General features: G+C 43.6%; 1 protein-coding gene across 2 annotated transcripts in view; it reads right to left on the bottom strand.

The window, feature by feature from the left end:
• Positions 1-1756: 1756 nt before the first annotated feature.
• Positions 1757-15089, bottom strand: part of LOC131444787 (G patch domain-containing protein 2-like) — a 28814-nt gene continuing 15481 nt past the window's right edge. Inside the window, exons 4-11 of one of the 2 annotated variants that reach the window (XM_058615438.1) lie at positions 13995-14056; positions 13125-13280; positions 12825-12904; positions 12660-12724; positions 12532-12571; positions 12349-12428; positions 8179-8264; positions 1757-3240 (exon numbers count right to left, since the gene is read on the bottom strand). In XM_058615438.1, the coding sequence (XP_058471421.1) occupies positions 3095-3240; positions 8179-8264; positions 12349-12428; positions 12532-12571; positions 12660-12724; positions 12825-12904; positions 13125-13280; positions 13995-14056 (715 nt within the window). In that variant the 3' untranslated portion in view covers positions 1757-3094. The remainder of the gene's footprint in view (positions 3241-8178; positions 8265-12348; positions 12429-12531; positions 12572-12659; positions 12725-12824; positions 12905-13124; positions 13281-13994; positions 14057-15089) is intronic. The other variant, XM_058615439.1, reaches the window with a different exon arrangement.

Here is a 15089-nt window from a genome sequence, read left to right on the forward strand (position 1 = left end):
ATCATACTTGACTGTCAGGGAGATACACATTTCACAGCATTGTGATCAATAAAGTTAATTTATTACACAGAAATTCAGTAACTGCGAAACACAAGGGCCAACTGCCCTTTGTTTCTTTAAATAACACAGATTAACATGACGTACTATTGCGACATGAAGGCAACTGCATAACACCGTACACGACATCACATACACTCAGAAGTGCAATTTGATACAGAGTTTATACAAAAGCAGGAGAATCCGTCTCAAATCGACAACTGTTTGGACTTTTACACCAAGTGATTGCGGCGAGAGCAACACTGACTGAATTTCTCCACTATAATGTAATGTCTCTCTAACATCTAGTGACACCGTGCTTTCTAAGGGAGGAGTAATCCTCTTTAGATCATTTGCAAAGCAATTAGGCATGCCTCCGTTGCTATTAAATATCAAGATAACAGCCTATGAGATAAGACGCTATTTGTACCACGTATCAAATGTAGATAGCTGCCTAAGAGCCCCCGATATCAGGGCGATACATTTAAATCCTTGTAAATGAAATTAAAAAAATGTGATAGTAAAAAAAAATTGGCGCTATATCTACTGCACTATCTATCGTGAAAATTAATTTATGCATTTAATGACATGAATGATCTAAATCCTCCAACTAAATGGACCTATAATTATACATTATACATCATAAATACTGCACATTTTATACACTGCAATCACTTTAAATGCATGGCTTCATGGATCATATAAACTGTAACATTCCATCCAACAAGGCAAATATATAAATATTTTTTTTTTCTTCTTTTAGCTGCCGTGAAAACATGAGATAATGTCAGATACATGGATCACTGTCACGCGGTTTTGAGTTTGGTTGTGTGAGAGTTGCCCAGAACTACGGCGACTCACAGGAACCAGAGAGCCTCTCCTGCGTGTGTTTCCTGTCATCGCAACATCGCAAAGAACAAAACGCACAAAAATAATGACAAAAAGAAGCAAAATCCCCACTGACCTGTGACCTCAGGGGCACACGGAGGCCACACCCCCGTGTGCATACAGAGGAAGTTCAAACAGAGTTTATGACTGCATTATCTCTGCTCCTCCTCCTCCTCCTCATCACCTCTCCACCCATCAGTGGACACTCGGAGCCACCATGTTGGGAGCGAAACAGGCCAGGCATCACTCATTCACTCGCCTCCTAGGTGCCTTTGTCAGGTGATTGCTTGGCGGAAAAAGGAAAACAGATCAATACATCTCCCATGGGCCTGACAGGTAATCTTTACCTGGGATGAAATATGAGTGGTACCAGCCCGCTGGATTCCTTAACTGTAACAGGGCAATTGACTGGCTGCACGGAAGCCGCTCGCACCACTTCCTGGCCACTGGAAATCTCATTTTGGGGCACGGGGGTCTGGCTCAGATGTCATCGCCGTGGCTGCTAATTACCAGAGAGGCACGTGAGGCGTTTCCCTCCTGGAAGTAAATGAAATGTGTCTGAACTGATGCCCCTCGCTCTCCCGTCTGCGCCTCGGCACTAAAAACACACAAGACTGCCAGATACGAGAAAGCTCTCCTTAAAACACTGCGCGGTCAATACTTGTCAAAATGGTGTGAAAGACGCCATCAATATAAATGGATCACTTATTGTTTTGGAACATCGACCCCCCCCCCCCCCCCCTCCCTCCGTCCGTGCTATTCTTGTTTATCAGGTTTTGGGCCCGCGGCACCGGCTCGACTCCCCGGGAAAGCTGCAGCGGCAGAGCGGGTCGGGGGCCGGACTGCTCCTCACTGCTTTAACACTTTGACTGATTCCTGTGGCAGGATGTCTTATGTGAGGCATCCATTAAGACGAGTGTGCACACACAGCATTTGTAAATGTCATCCCTGGCCCAGCATGATCACATAAAGCCTTCTCAGACAGATTATTGCAGACATATAACTCACATTAATTGGCAAACCTCATTCTGCTAAATGCAATTCTTCACTTAAATAAGGCTTTAAAGTGTCGGAAAAGACGCCTGATATGTGGCTGATAATTATGCAGATCATTTGACTAAATGGTGTACACATGTCCCTCCTTGTATCAGGTGAGGTTAAAGCAGAATGTGCATCACTTGACTTCTACACAGAAATTAATTTTTCTGGAAATACTGCTTGTTTTTGCCAGCTTGGCCAGAACTGTTGTGTTTGATCTCACTGTATGCTGCCACTGATCTTTTAATGCATCTAATACCAAGGGAAGTCAGGGAAATGTATACCCCAAGGGTAGGTGAAAATAGTGTGTACAACTCTCCTCTGCCGTCTCCAGGAGCTCCTCCATCCCCTCTCCTCCGACTCTCATCCAACTCTCTGCACAGCTCCAAAAGCAAAAAAATCCAGTGCTGCTGAAAAACAGGCAGTTCAAACAGACTTTGCCACTGGCCTTGAACTTAAATACGTTCGGGGGTGGGAATTTGAATGTGGAAGGTGAGCTGCAGAGAACAGAGGCAGGCCTCCGAGGACCGCGACTACACTCCCTCTGTGTTGTGCTAATGAGCACCTTTGTACAAACTGTAGCTTTTCAAATCCATGCTAATAGGAGGTCTGTACTTTGTGTGGCTCTCGACTGGTGGTCGCCGCTCTGAACCTGGTAGCAGCGTGAGGCGGCTAAACATTCTGATGCTCCGCTCTCTCAGAGGTAGTCGCTACGTGCTGCTGATGCTGCTGCCACATAGTAGAGCAGACTCCTGCCCCCAGCCACTCAGCCTCACCTGACCGCGCTCCCAGTGTTCCCACTGTGAGACGCAGCGCCACTAGAGTGGACATAATTGCTGGATTGTGTGGTGGCAGGTGGCCTGGAGGCTGCATGTGGTAACGGGGAGTGGCTGCCGCGGCTCGAGTCGAGCGAGGATCCGCTTAAATCTGAGCAGATGATGGGAGGACTTGATGGAGGCTTGATTGCATTAACATTTGTCTGGATCTAGCAGTGACATGCTGATTTGAAGGCTAATAACATGCGTTTTTTTTGTCTTTTGTCTTTGTCATTAAGTTTGTGTAAGGAAAGGAAGTCTTTTTTTTTATTCTCAGGCACAACAGTGTCCATTTGTCACGTTCTAAGTCGGAGTGTTCAGGTGTCTTCGCGGTCAGCCACGAAAAAAGTCTCAGGCCGTGAAAGCTGCGAGAGAGCGGCTGCTCTTGCTGCCTCCACATTTAAGATGTTACTGGTTCCCTGAGCCCCTTCTCTCTGCTGGTCCTTATGAAATGAGTTGCAAGCTGCAGAGGGGGGAAAAAGGAAAATGCATCATATTCTGGACATGTTACACAACAGGAGAACAAACCGAGTAAATGACCCATAAATCAATTATTTTTCCTTCACTGTTTCAATTCACTAACTCACAAAGAAAGATTTCCTTTAGGGCATGACTCACGGACGTCTCCATATTTTAGATGTATTGAAATAAAAGTTTAAAGCAATCCTCTTCTATTAGGTTAAATATTAATGAGGTTTTGGTCAAGTGAGCCAAATCCAATTTGGCCCCATATAACTTGTGGACATGGTTATTAAAAGGCCAATCTGTGCTGCTCTTATGGCTTAACTCTCTCTCTCTCTTGCCCCCCCCCCCCTCCAGTTAGGCTGTAAGAAGCTGTATGTTTTCAACTCCATTCATCACACGCTGTCGTCTTCACTGACTTCCCTTCCTTTTTAACGAGCCTCTTTTCTCTCGATCTCGCTCACCTTTAAAGCTCTCCGTCTCTACAAGTGAAGGAAAACACCTGAAACAGGAACACGGCCAATTTTCCCAGAAGAGAGACAAACTCTCAAACAGTTGCGCTCCCTATCATGTGTTCCCGCTTTCCTACTTCGCGTTGATAAATAAATCTTTTCCTTATCTCCCCCTCCCCCACCACCACCCCCAAAAACAAAAGTTAGTGGCGGTCACACAAGACATTTGCAAGGCAGTGCCAGAGCAGAGGACAAGGGAACTAGAAGTGACATTGTGGCTCTGGGCTGTCTCAGAGGATTAGGCATTACAGCATTCACTGGCATGTGCTTTTGCTCGTTCCCATTATATCTGCTTGTGCCTCTTTCCAGATGACTTCTTCCCCAAACTGATCCGGCGGGCAAGATAATTGATTAATATTTCTTGAGGGAACGATGACTAACCGTTGCTGAGGTTCCACCCAAACACTCAGGTTAAACATAGTAAAGAAAAAATGTCTTATTTTGGCAGACGCAAAGAAAAGGGTCGGGAACATTTAGTTTGGAAGTGTGTCAGCACGTACAGAGCAAATCCTTATCCTCTATCCTAGGTTAAGGTCAGAATCAGGATAAACTGTTGACACATTAGTTTCAATTTGAGAGAAGTCGTTCAAAACCCTGCTTTTTTAAAAGTTAAGGAAATCAAAATGAACATGATTTAGTATTAAAACGACTAAGACACTGTCAGGCAGCTTAATCTAGTTGCTTATAATTATTAATGAGGCCCAAAAGACAAAAAGAAATGGTATTAACAATACTTTTTTAAAACTGCTTGCAATTAAAGAAAAACTTTAAAATATCTATCATAGTGGTGCTCAAAATACTCAATATGCAATTATCTCAAATTTGAGTACAGAGCAGGAGTAAATAAGTGGTAAAAATAACTACATTATTACACGGTTAATTCACATTTTATTCCCCCGGGATATTACTGTGTGTGTACAAATAAAAGTGATGAATGCAAACAACCAGCAGCTTAAATAAAGCAAAGGTAAACTAAGATTTATTATAATGTAATAAATTGAAAGGGGGGGGGGGAGAACATGGCAGAATTAGAGTACATGTATTTGTTGTGGGTGATAATGGGAGGTTGAATGGAACCATTTTACCATCTTAATAAGCTCTCATGTGATGCTCTCTAAAAACAATCATTAAAGGCCTTCCTGGAGAACCCCCCCCCCCCATCCCCCTGTTTATTAATCAGCTAATTACACATTGACAGTAATGGGCCTGCTGATTCCCACACTTAAATGAACAGGGCTGAATAGCTCTTTAATGATTAGCCTTTGTGTTTCTCTCTCCTGCTCTCCCTCGCCCTCCTTTTCACTCATGTGCGCACACACACACACACTCACACACATAAATGGAAAAAAAAGGACATTCAAATCAGAGCCCCTGGTAAGACGGTTTGCATACAAGTGAATTCAAAAGCACCTGAGAGACTGAGCTGCTAAAACCTCGATATATCGACGAAAACAACTGGCACGGGTTTAACAAAGCAGCAGGATGGTGGTTACACTACATCAACTTGTGTTTCTAAGTGTTTAGCTGAGCCTCCAGCAACACAAAAGCGCCATGAAAGTTTGGTGGAGCAGTGCAGGCAGGTGCAGGCGGAGACGGGAGACTGAGACGGGGGGGGGGGGGATTTTGAAGGACGCAGGCAGGGTGTGGAGTGGAGCCGGAGAGGGCGAAATAGTGCGGTGGGCTGCATTTCTGTCAGCAGAAGTGATGGCTGAGGGGTAGCGTTATTTGTCTTGTGCTGCCATACAGCCCTCACACCAACCTGGGCATTAATGAGAGGGGGCCGGACCGCCGGGCAGGAACACGGCGGGCCGCCGACGCAGGTGATCTGTCATGCAGCCATCTTGTTCGGGGCAAGGAGACACGTGAAGACAAAGGCGGCAGGGGCTGACTGAGGGGCAGGCTGGCCTCTACGTGGGCACCTACTCTCCTGTGGCTCTTAGCAGCACGTGGAGATAACATGCGTTTGACACGATTAAGCAAACTAAATTTAACCCTATTCATTTACTCCTCGCTCGTCCAGAAATGTAGCACACTACATAGTCCAAGTTTGGATTTATGACCATGATTCCTTTACAAAGATAGAGGGCATCGTGGGAGACAGAAAGGGAGGAGTGAAATTACAGTATTTCATCAGTCTCTATCTATCAGGATCTTTACATTTTACACCGATTCATCTCTGCCATGTAAATAATTCTCCCAAAATTGTGGAATTTGTATATCTACATACATATATCTATATGCTATATGAGTGTTAATAAGTGTGTGTTGTTGAATCTTCAAAGTTAAGCCAATATAAATCCACCTTAATTGATCAAACACAATGTGTAATATAGTTATGTATTATTGTATAACGTAAATAAAAAAAGAGCTGAGCTGCTCTGTTCTATATCAAGAAAGGATTTGTTGGATTCACTTGGATTTCCAGATTGATGGTGCTGAGAAAAGTAGAAGATGGCCAATTTACGGTTGAGAAATGGAGCGGTCATCTAATCCAAACAGATACCTGGCTTGATAAGTTGTGTTGTGTTTTTTTTTTTCCCCTTTCTTTTTCACAACCAGCTTCAGCACTGCTGTGGAAGTGCTAAAAGGGTAAAGAGAGAAGACAAAGCAACAGCTGGGTACCGCTGCAGTAATTCCCCACGGAGCCCTGGAAGACACCTCAATACACAGACCATTTTCACTCTTGATTACAGAGTTTCAAATCAGCCACTAACACACACAACAATCCACTTCCTCTGGCCAACTCGAACAAAGACTCGCCTGTCGTGTTCACTAAGAGCAGCGCCGGTCTCGCTGCTAAGCGCGGTAAACAATCTTACCATGCAAACCAGATGTTTACCATAGCACGACTCCACTTCAACAAAGACCTGAATCTGATTTCGTGTCATTTATGTCAAACGTTTGTGTCACAACGGCAACCAACCAAAATTTGTACACAGAGAGTGTGAAGGCTTGTCAGAGTGAATGTGCATCTCCTGTGCGGTGGTGAGATTACTGAGGAGAGACATGGTGCAGCAGGCTGCCAAAGTAAAGATTTATATAGAGCAGTTGCAGCTGCAGAAACTGACATTGGACGACATAGAATGCATGATAAATCACAGTGGACGGGGGGCACTAGACTCAAGAAGCAGGAAAACACTCTGAACAGGTCTGAGAGGGGGGGATGTGACCATCAGGGAACATTTTTTTTGTCAATTGTACCAGGTAAAAAAACATTCAAATATACAATAGTATGATTTACTTGATTGTTTTTGCATAGATACCACTTCTAATGTATTTTATTTGTGAAAATCCATTTATTTAGGATTTAAAAAACACAACATCCACCAGACAGCGGATCTGTTTACTGTTGAGAGACTGAGGGATGCCCCTGATTCCGCATGTTGAATATGAGGGGTCTTTAAGGGTCAGGGGTGAATCCTTTTTTATTTTTATGGGGAGAGGTTCAGCGATGGGGAGGTGAAGGACAGAACTACTGGCTGTTCCATCACTCAGTGCAATAAATGGATGCAATCTGTATCCAAGTAAAGCATTGGCTGTTTTTAAATTCCACCTCTTTTATCCAAATGAATGATGGACCCCGGTACAGCGCACTGTGCGGCAATATTAATATACATCAGAGGCCTGCACCCCTCACTAAATCAGGGAACCACCGGCATTTGTTATTTAAATGACAAACGGCAGCTGCAGGATTGAAGCACCAAGAGGGGACGCAGAAGAAAAGGTGGACAAACCAATTCAGATTTCAATCCGGCAAAGACACAAGGCCCCCGAGCCATCAGTCTAATGAAACGGGGCAGATCCACTGGTCCAGACAAACACATTGGCCGCTGCTTGACACCACCTCCAACAGGGCGAACAGCACAACACAAAACAGAAAGCTCCAGATGCAACACAGCCGCCTTCTAACGGAACACTTTTCCTCTGCTGTTAACTCGCCAACTGTTTTACATTCTGTCATGTTTTTTTTTGTGGAATTATAAAATAAATTTGGCTATACAGCTATAATAACTTTGTTACCATACTCCAATAACAGTGCTGGGACAGGCCATTTTGACAGGTCACAGTAGGAAAATCACAGGTGTAAATAATCAAATTAATGACAGAAGAGTTCCATTTATCTGAAACATGACTGCTGTAGTCTAGCATGTTGGCTCGCTACCATTTTCAGCACTAACAACCATGAACAGCTGAGGCAGATGGAGAGTTGAGCAAGTTTTTGATTATTAGATTTACCTGAATTAATTAATTAAATTAATTTAAACCTGAAATTTCTAAATGGCTACAAAGTCAGAGAATCTCCACAGTCAATAGGATTCATTGTCAGTTGTCATGGCTGTAAAAGAAATATTTAGATAATTAGGCCTGAACCAAAGTTGTGGATCAACTTCCTTAGCCACAAGCGCTGGTGTGTGTGTGTGTGTTACCTGATAATGTGACGGACACAGAGTCCGTGTCCCTACTCCTCCTGAAGTTTCCTGTGCATGACAATCCTGGGGTGAGGTTCATCTGCCTGGACAGACACACACACACACACACACAGAAAACAGCAAACATTACACACAATCTCTCCATACAAGCTTCACAGAAGTCAATACACGGAAACACTGCGGTATACATTTTTAGCCTCATCTCTGTACAGTGTCTTGTTTTGCCCACAAACTTAATTTTCCTTCATTAATCCATGTTTTCACCCCAGATAATATATAATGAGAGGTGTCGAGGTATATCATGAGTCATTGCAGAGTACACATAAACACTTGCTCTATGCCCCCCGAACACACCCACAGTTCTGCCTCATTAGGACCAGGTTTTGGTCTCCATGAGGACAGTGTTTATGCCAGAAAAGGTCCTAAAGATGTAACAAATAGAGATGTTGCGAAAAAGCATGTTGTGTATATGGGGAGGTAATGACAGAAAATAAAATATTGAAGGTAAAAATCTGAGATGTTCTGCTTATTATAAATAACAAGGCAACATCTCAGGGTGGATTTAGGGAACAACATGGTATGGTATGTTTATAAATGACAGAACGCAAAACAACAGAGCCAGCGTGGCTCATCTCAGACTGTGGGCTCACCAGCTCTAACCAGCACATGCAACCAAAAGGCCCTGTCAGGGCAGCCTTTTAACAGGCAGCATGTTCCATGACCCCAACACCCATAAATCACATGATGGGTGTGTAGGCGCGGGGTGTCGAGAGCTGTCGAGAGCGGGGCGCGCTTTGAGCGAAGTCTCTATGTTGTATAATCAATAGATATAAAAATAAATGGCCTGACCGTTATTCTCTCCCTGCTACCCTTCTCTAATAAAATCCCAGTAATGCATATTTCATTTACTTTTATACTTATTGATTAGCTGTACTCCAGTTAGTAAATCACGTGCCTATCGATCCCTCAATCGTACCTCTGTCGGATAGCACATAACCAGCCATTTGCGGCCCTGATAAAAAGCTCAGGCATTGAACTCCCCACAGTAAATCTTTGCGAACTAACTTTTTAATTCGAAAATCGATCCACGTTAAACGTCGCATTATTTCACAAGGCACGCCTGCGGTATTAAAAGTAAGACCCTGATGCATTTGGTCTTAATGTGTGGAGGCCCATCCCTCCATCTCTCCCCTCATTACACAGAGGCCGAGACACTCCCGGGCCCCCAGCAGCCTGCAGGGAGGGGGAGGGCGAGGGCCCTCCCCCTGCTGCTGAGAAGCTCCGGGGCCGCCAGGAGTCCACTGAGGCACTCAGCACAATGCTAATCAAACATGAGAACATCATCAGCTGGATCATTGACCAAGACAAAACATCTCAAATCTGAACCTAAAGGCTTTTTTATAAGCATGTTACATGGCTGAGCGTAAGATTGAAGGAACACTCTTTTATTTATTTAACATCTGCTACTTCATCAGTTTTAACAGCTCGACAGATGTTGGCCTGTTGTTCTGTACCTAAATATACGGAAACGGTGATGAGAAAACAAAGATTGACTTGAAGGCAATGAGCAATGAAAAATGCTGTGAAACGACGACAGAAGTCTAACAAAGGCACAAGGACGCGGAGGGAAAAAAGTCTCCAAGATGGATTTTTCAGGTCATCTGAGACACTTTTAAATGCACGGCCATCCCCTGGGGTACAAAATAAAACAGCACTGACACAGGGTCAATTGCAATTTTGGTGCCCACATCCAAAAGCAAATATATCAATTAAATATAATAAAGCAAAAGACGAGTGAGGAGCTGCTGCTACAAAATGGCCATCTATTTTCATTAGGGTACATGGTGCTTCAGGTGTGAGGAGGATCTCAAGATTAATAGAGGTATTCAAATGAATCAGAAAGGATTAGGGTCTCCAGGGAACATAATCAATAGCTCCAAATCAATAATCAATAGGCCACTCACACCAATATACTAACTGCTGACACCGAGATCTTACAATTAAAATGAAAACTGGGAAGGGAGTGGTGTAAGACTATGATTTATCTCCAAGCACAAGTGTCATTTAGAAATAAATAAGTCAATAGATAAAAGCTGCCGCCGCCTGGTTCAGGTGGGAGACAGTTATGCATTTTAACGTGGCTATCGTGCGGGCGCATTACAGCCAAATCCCACAAAGCATTGCACCGTTTCACACGCCGATACCAGGATAAACAGCACGCAACCCCGTACAGCCTTTATCACTTAACATCAAATCTCTGATTGTTGCCGTCAACCTGCGCCAAACGGGAGATGACAGCTTTTATTAATACAGTATCATTTCAACCTGGCTGCAGTGCAAGATTAATGTTTACACTCTCCCCACAGAGAAAACACTTTCTCAAGGGTGTTTGGAAACAAAGAAAAGTCAGATGTATGGAAGCTCGCCGGCTAGAAATCGATCACACGGGCAAAGACGTTCAGAAGAAATGAAAATAAAGTGCAGTGAGATCGAGAGTGGACGTTGGAAAGTTTCAGAGAATGCAACAGTGGCTTATTCCTGCTCTTAACGTTGTCATGCAAAGTGAAATTTCTGATTGTTCTTGCCTTGTGTTTGTGTACGAGTGTAATTTAAGGGGGAGTTAAAGGAGGTAAACGGAGGCCGTGCATGGAGCTGGGTCATGAGGACAGAGCAGCCATCTCACTAGAGAGTGGATTTGAGCAGCTTTGGGATATAGAGTCAGCTCGTGCCTTCCAACGGGACACATCAGAAGCCCCTCTCATCAATCCCCCCCCCCTCTCTCCCTCATTCATTTGGGAGTATGATTTATACTTTTTGAAGTGAAGGGTCTTGAATCCCGCTATAAAGGAATTAAGAGGTCTCCCCTGAGTCCACCATTCAAATGAGAGCATGGCAGGGATATGAGGGCTTTTTAATAGAGAGAAATTAGTATTCACAATGCCTCAAACTGGAATCTGAAGGAACCTTTCAGGTGGAGAAGAAAGGGCCAGTTTAGAAAAGAAAGCCCTAAGAAGTCGGGGGCTTTTCATAGCAGCCGTGTTTTTGCCCCTCATCAAGGAGTGCTGAAGCACTATGTGAAATAACCCCAGAGAGGCAGGGAAAAGAATGTGTGTGTGTGAAACAAAATTAAGAATGCACCATAAATAGGCAGAGTGGAAACAATACAATGAGGAGACCCACAGTCTCGAGGCCAAGGGGGCTGCTCGGCTCCTCTATAGTCCCCCATAGTCCTGCATGCAGATCCAACAGTTCCAGGGATGACTGGGAGCGATGAGCTGCTTTGACAAACATCTTTTGGATGAATCCTTTTTCAAATGTTTTTGTGCAGTCCCCCCGAAATACAGGGATTTGAATCTGCATTTCAACTATATCAACAGAAAGTATTTCTCTATTTGGCGACAGTGACCTTGAAAACTATTAACTGGAAGTGTTACTGCATCCTGCCGTAGCAGTCTCATGCCACTTCAGCTACGACTTGAGGCCAGAATGGAGCCTCGGTCCTCCTGACATGTCTCAGCAGTCTGCTACAGACATGATGTATTATCTCTGTATGCTCCACCAAATGTTTTTTAGCTTATTAATGTATTTAAATTCCTCTCTTCGGAGTTTTAAAACAGGTTGTTATAGAAAAGTTCTTCATATCACAGCTGAGGCAAAAGTCTCATGCACAGCGTGTTTAACATAATGTAAAAAATGAAATATTCATTCATGATGAATATAATTACAAAACTGGTTTTTACCACATTGGTTATTTTCTAAAAAAAAAAATAAGGTTTTAATAAAAGACCCCAAAGCAAAGAAGGTAAAAAACCAATAAGGACAAAAAAGGCTTAGAATTAACAATTATTTGTGTATTAAGTGTATTTTTAAACACGTGTTGATTTCAGAAATGAACACTGAAGAAAATGAGCTCTTATAAAATCCTTCAAACAGTGAGTGTTGCCCTCCTTCACAGCATAATCTAGGTGTAATGGGGATCCACACACATTTTATACACACGTTGCATTATTTTTACACAGATTCCTTTTGTTGAGAGCAACCTAAGCTCTGCTCATATAAGTGACTGAGCCACAGATGTGTCTATCAATAGACTGAGCTTAATTGAAAAAGACTGGCGTCTGAAATGGGCCCCTGAGAGACCGCTTTATTTAACATGGCATCAACTACCTGTTTCTGCAGATTGAGGAGGAACATCTCTCTGACATCATGTCAATAGGACACATGGGTAATGGGCACAAAGGCTTCAACTGGAAAATTGAAAGTATCAATTACAATTTTAACCATTTAGAGTCTGAATAAAGTGGGATCACTCATAATGAGAGAAAAATAAATTAGTATTTTAACACAAACCTGGTTTCGGTCTCGTTTTCCTACAGAGGGCCGCCAAAAGCTACAAGGAAATGATATAATTAGTATAATTACTGGACACAAAACAGTGACGGAGACAGATAACTCAGTGCGTCAAATGTTCAACTTACTCTCTCTGGTAAGGATCTTGAGAATAATGTCTCAGTCTCTCCACAAACACAGGCATTCTGCTGCCCTGTTCGACACATTTGAAAAAACTCGGTAAGACAGAAACAAATACGGAATGTTTTCAGTCAGCATGTCTGCTGGAGTGAAAGATGCAAGTTTGCTTTAACCTTGCTGGAAATCCTCCTCCTGTCCTTCCTGATGCAGCAGGCAGCAGAGCCTGGCAGCTGTTTCAGCCGTGAATGATACCCTGCAACAGGGAAAAATGAATTATACATATAGATCGGGAGAATTTGCATGCTTTATGGACAAGCAAAGAAATGTTAAAGTTAAATCTAACATATTAGAAACCAATGTAGTGGACAAATACACAAATGATTTATTCTGTAATTCCACAAAGTAACATGCTCAGCCATTACTGTTGATAAGGGGAAACTCTGCGTCTAAAAGATAAAGTAATCCTCCGTTACCTCTCTTCGAGGGCTGTGCAGGTTGCAGAAAAGTGGGCGATGGGTGATCGTCGAGGGACAGCTGGTTATCTGAGTCCCAGTTGGGCAACAAGCTGGCTACGCCTGCCCCAGCTCCACACTCCCCCTCAAAGAACCAGTCACTCTGCTCGTCATCACCTACAGTACATACAGGGGACATCTGAAGATGTTGTATTTGCATGTGTTTCTATCATATTTTTTATCCAATGTGTATTTCCAATATCACGATTACTAAACGTTGTGGTGCTGCTCCTAATCCACTTAAAGCTCCAGTTTAGGTCTGCAGTGCCACCAAACATACACATATTCACCATAATCCTGTTTTCCAAACCTCAGAATGTCCACAAAACAAATCTTTTCTGATTTAATGATTTTTACCAGAGGATATTCACATTTAAAATGACAAAAACCTAATTATTGAAAAAAGGAAACCACTCTGCTCACAGCACTGTTCTGTTTGAGGACAGTCAGCTCCTCTCAGACCTGTCAGTCAGCAAAGCGTACACAGGAACCATGCCTCTCACAGTCAAGGTGTAGTGACAACTGTTAAATCTGAGGCTGCCTGGCCCCGCCACGGCTAATGAGATTAGCAAAGGCTTCAGCGCTCATTAACACGACATGACAACGTCTTATTAGAGGCGCCTGGATGCCCAGCAATCAGCCCATTGTATTGAAAACCTCCCTCTCTTGCCCCAGCATTCCCTCAGAGTCCAGGAGGCTATTGTCCAAATCTGAAAACTCTACATCTTTCTGCTCGATAAATAAGCTCATCATCAGCTGTCAACTTAATAGTTTTCATTACTTTCACTGATGCCCTGACAGCTATGTGTTTAAAGTATTTTCTTTTTATACCTTGTCTTCCTTCATCATTGGTAAAGAGGCCAGGGTCACTGCTGCACGTGCTGCTGGTTTCCCTGTGAAGAGAATAAGGGAAAACATCACATGTGAATGACTGGAGCTGACCTCTTTTCTTTAACATCAATGACATCTGAGGAGGGAGAACTCTGCTGTGATTTGTCCTCTAAAACCTGGTGGGTTTCTTAAGGTCGGACCATGTCACGCAGCATCTGAAAAGTGAAGAATGGAAATCAAAAATTGTACATGGCCTCCGCGATGTCAACATTTAACATGTAACATTCAATGATAGCAATAATGAAGAAGTCCGGAGCTAGAGGTCGACATAAATGGAAATGACACAAAAAGACAGAGCGCGCTGCGTTCTCCTTTGTTGCGATAGCAAACACAAAGGCATGAGGAGACACTCTGATCGAAGCCACTGAGTGACATGCACAATCTAATTGAATATCCTCCGCTGTCAGCTCCAATCTAATCTGGCCTGCGTTTTGGAGGATGACAGGAGAGCGAAACACATTCCCCTGCCTGCCCCTCCCTCCCTCTGGCTGTGGGTGTGCCCCCCCATACACAGAGCGACCCACAGACGTGCCACTTCCACACAACAACTGGCCAACATCTGCTGTGTGGGCTGCCACCTTTTATTGCCTGGCCTGTTCCATCTCCGCTTCTCTCAACCAACCCCCCCTCAAGGCAACCTCAGTTACCCTCCACACCCTCTCTCTGCAACCCCCTCTGCTCACCCAGACCACCCTGGGTTTCTCTGCATTTCTCACACCTCAGCCACCTTGGACTGGGACCTCCAGACACTCCAAGGTCACAGGGAGGTGTGGGTGATGGAAGAGAGGGAAGTAGAGGGGCAAGAGCTCAAAAAAGAACACGCAAACGTTGCCACGTGTAGAACACTACTGTCAATTAGTCTTCTGTTTCCAAAAGCACCTTTTTAAATTCCAGTTAGCATAATACACAAGTCCTATTTATGCATGAGGTTATAAAGCAACCATCAATACTCTGTGATGTGTATCAATCCACAAGTGAAAATAGTCCTCAACAAAAGCATATTTATTCCCCATGAGTTGTCCAGTGTATTATTTT

This window comes from Solea solea, chromosome 18 (assembly GCF_958295425.1).
Source record: "Solea solea chromosome 18, fSolSol10.1, whole genome shotgun sequence".
Taxonomy (NCBI): Eukaryota; Metazoa; Chordata; class Actinopteri; order Pleuronectiformes; family Soleidae; genus Solea; species Solea solea.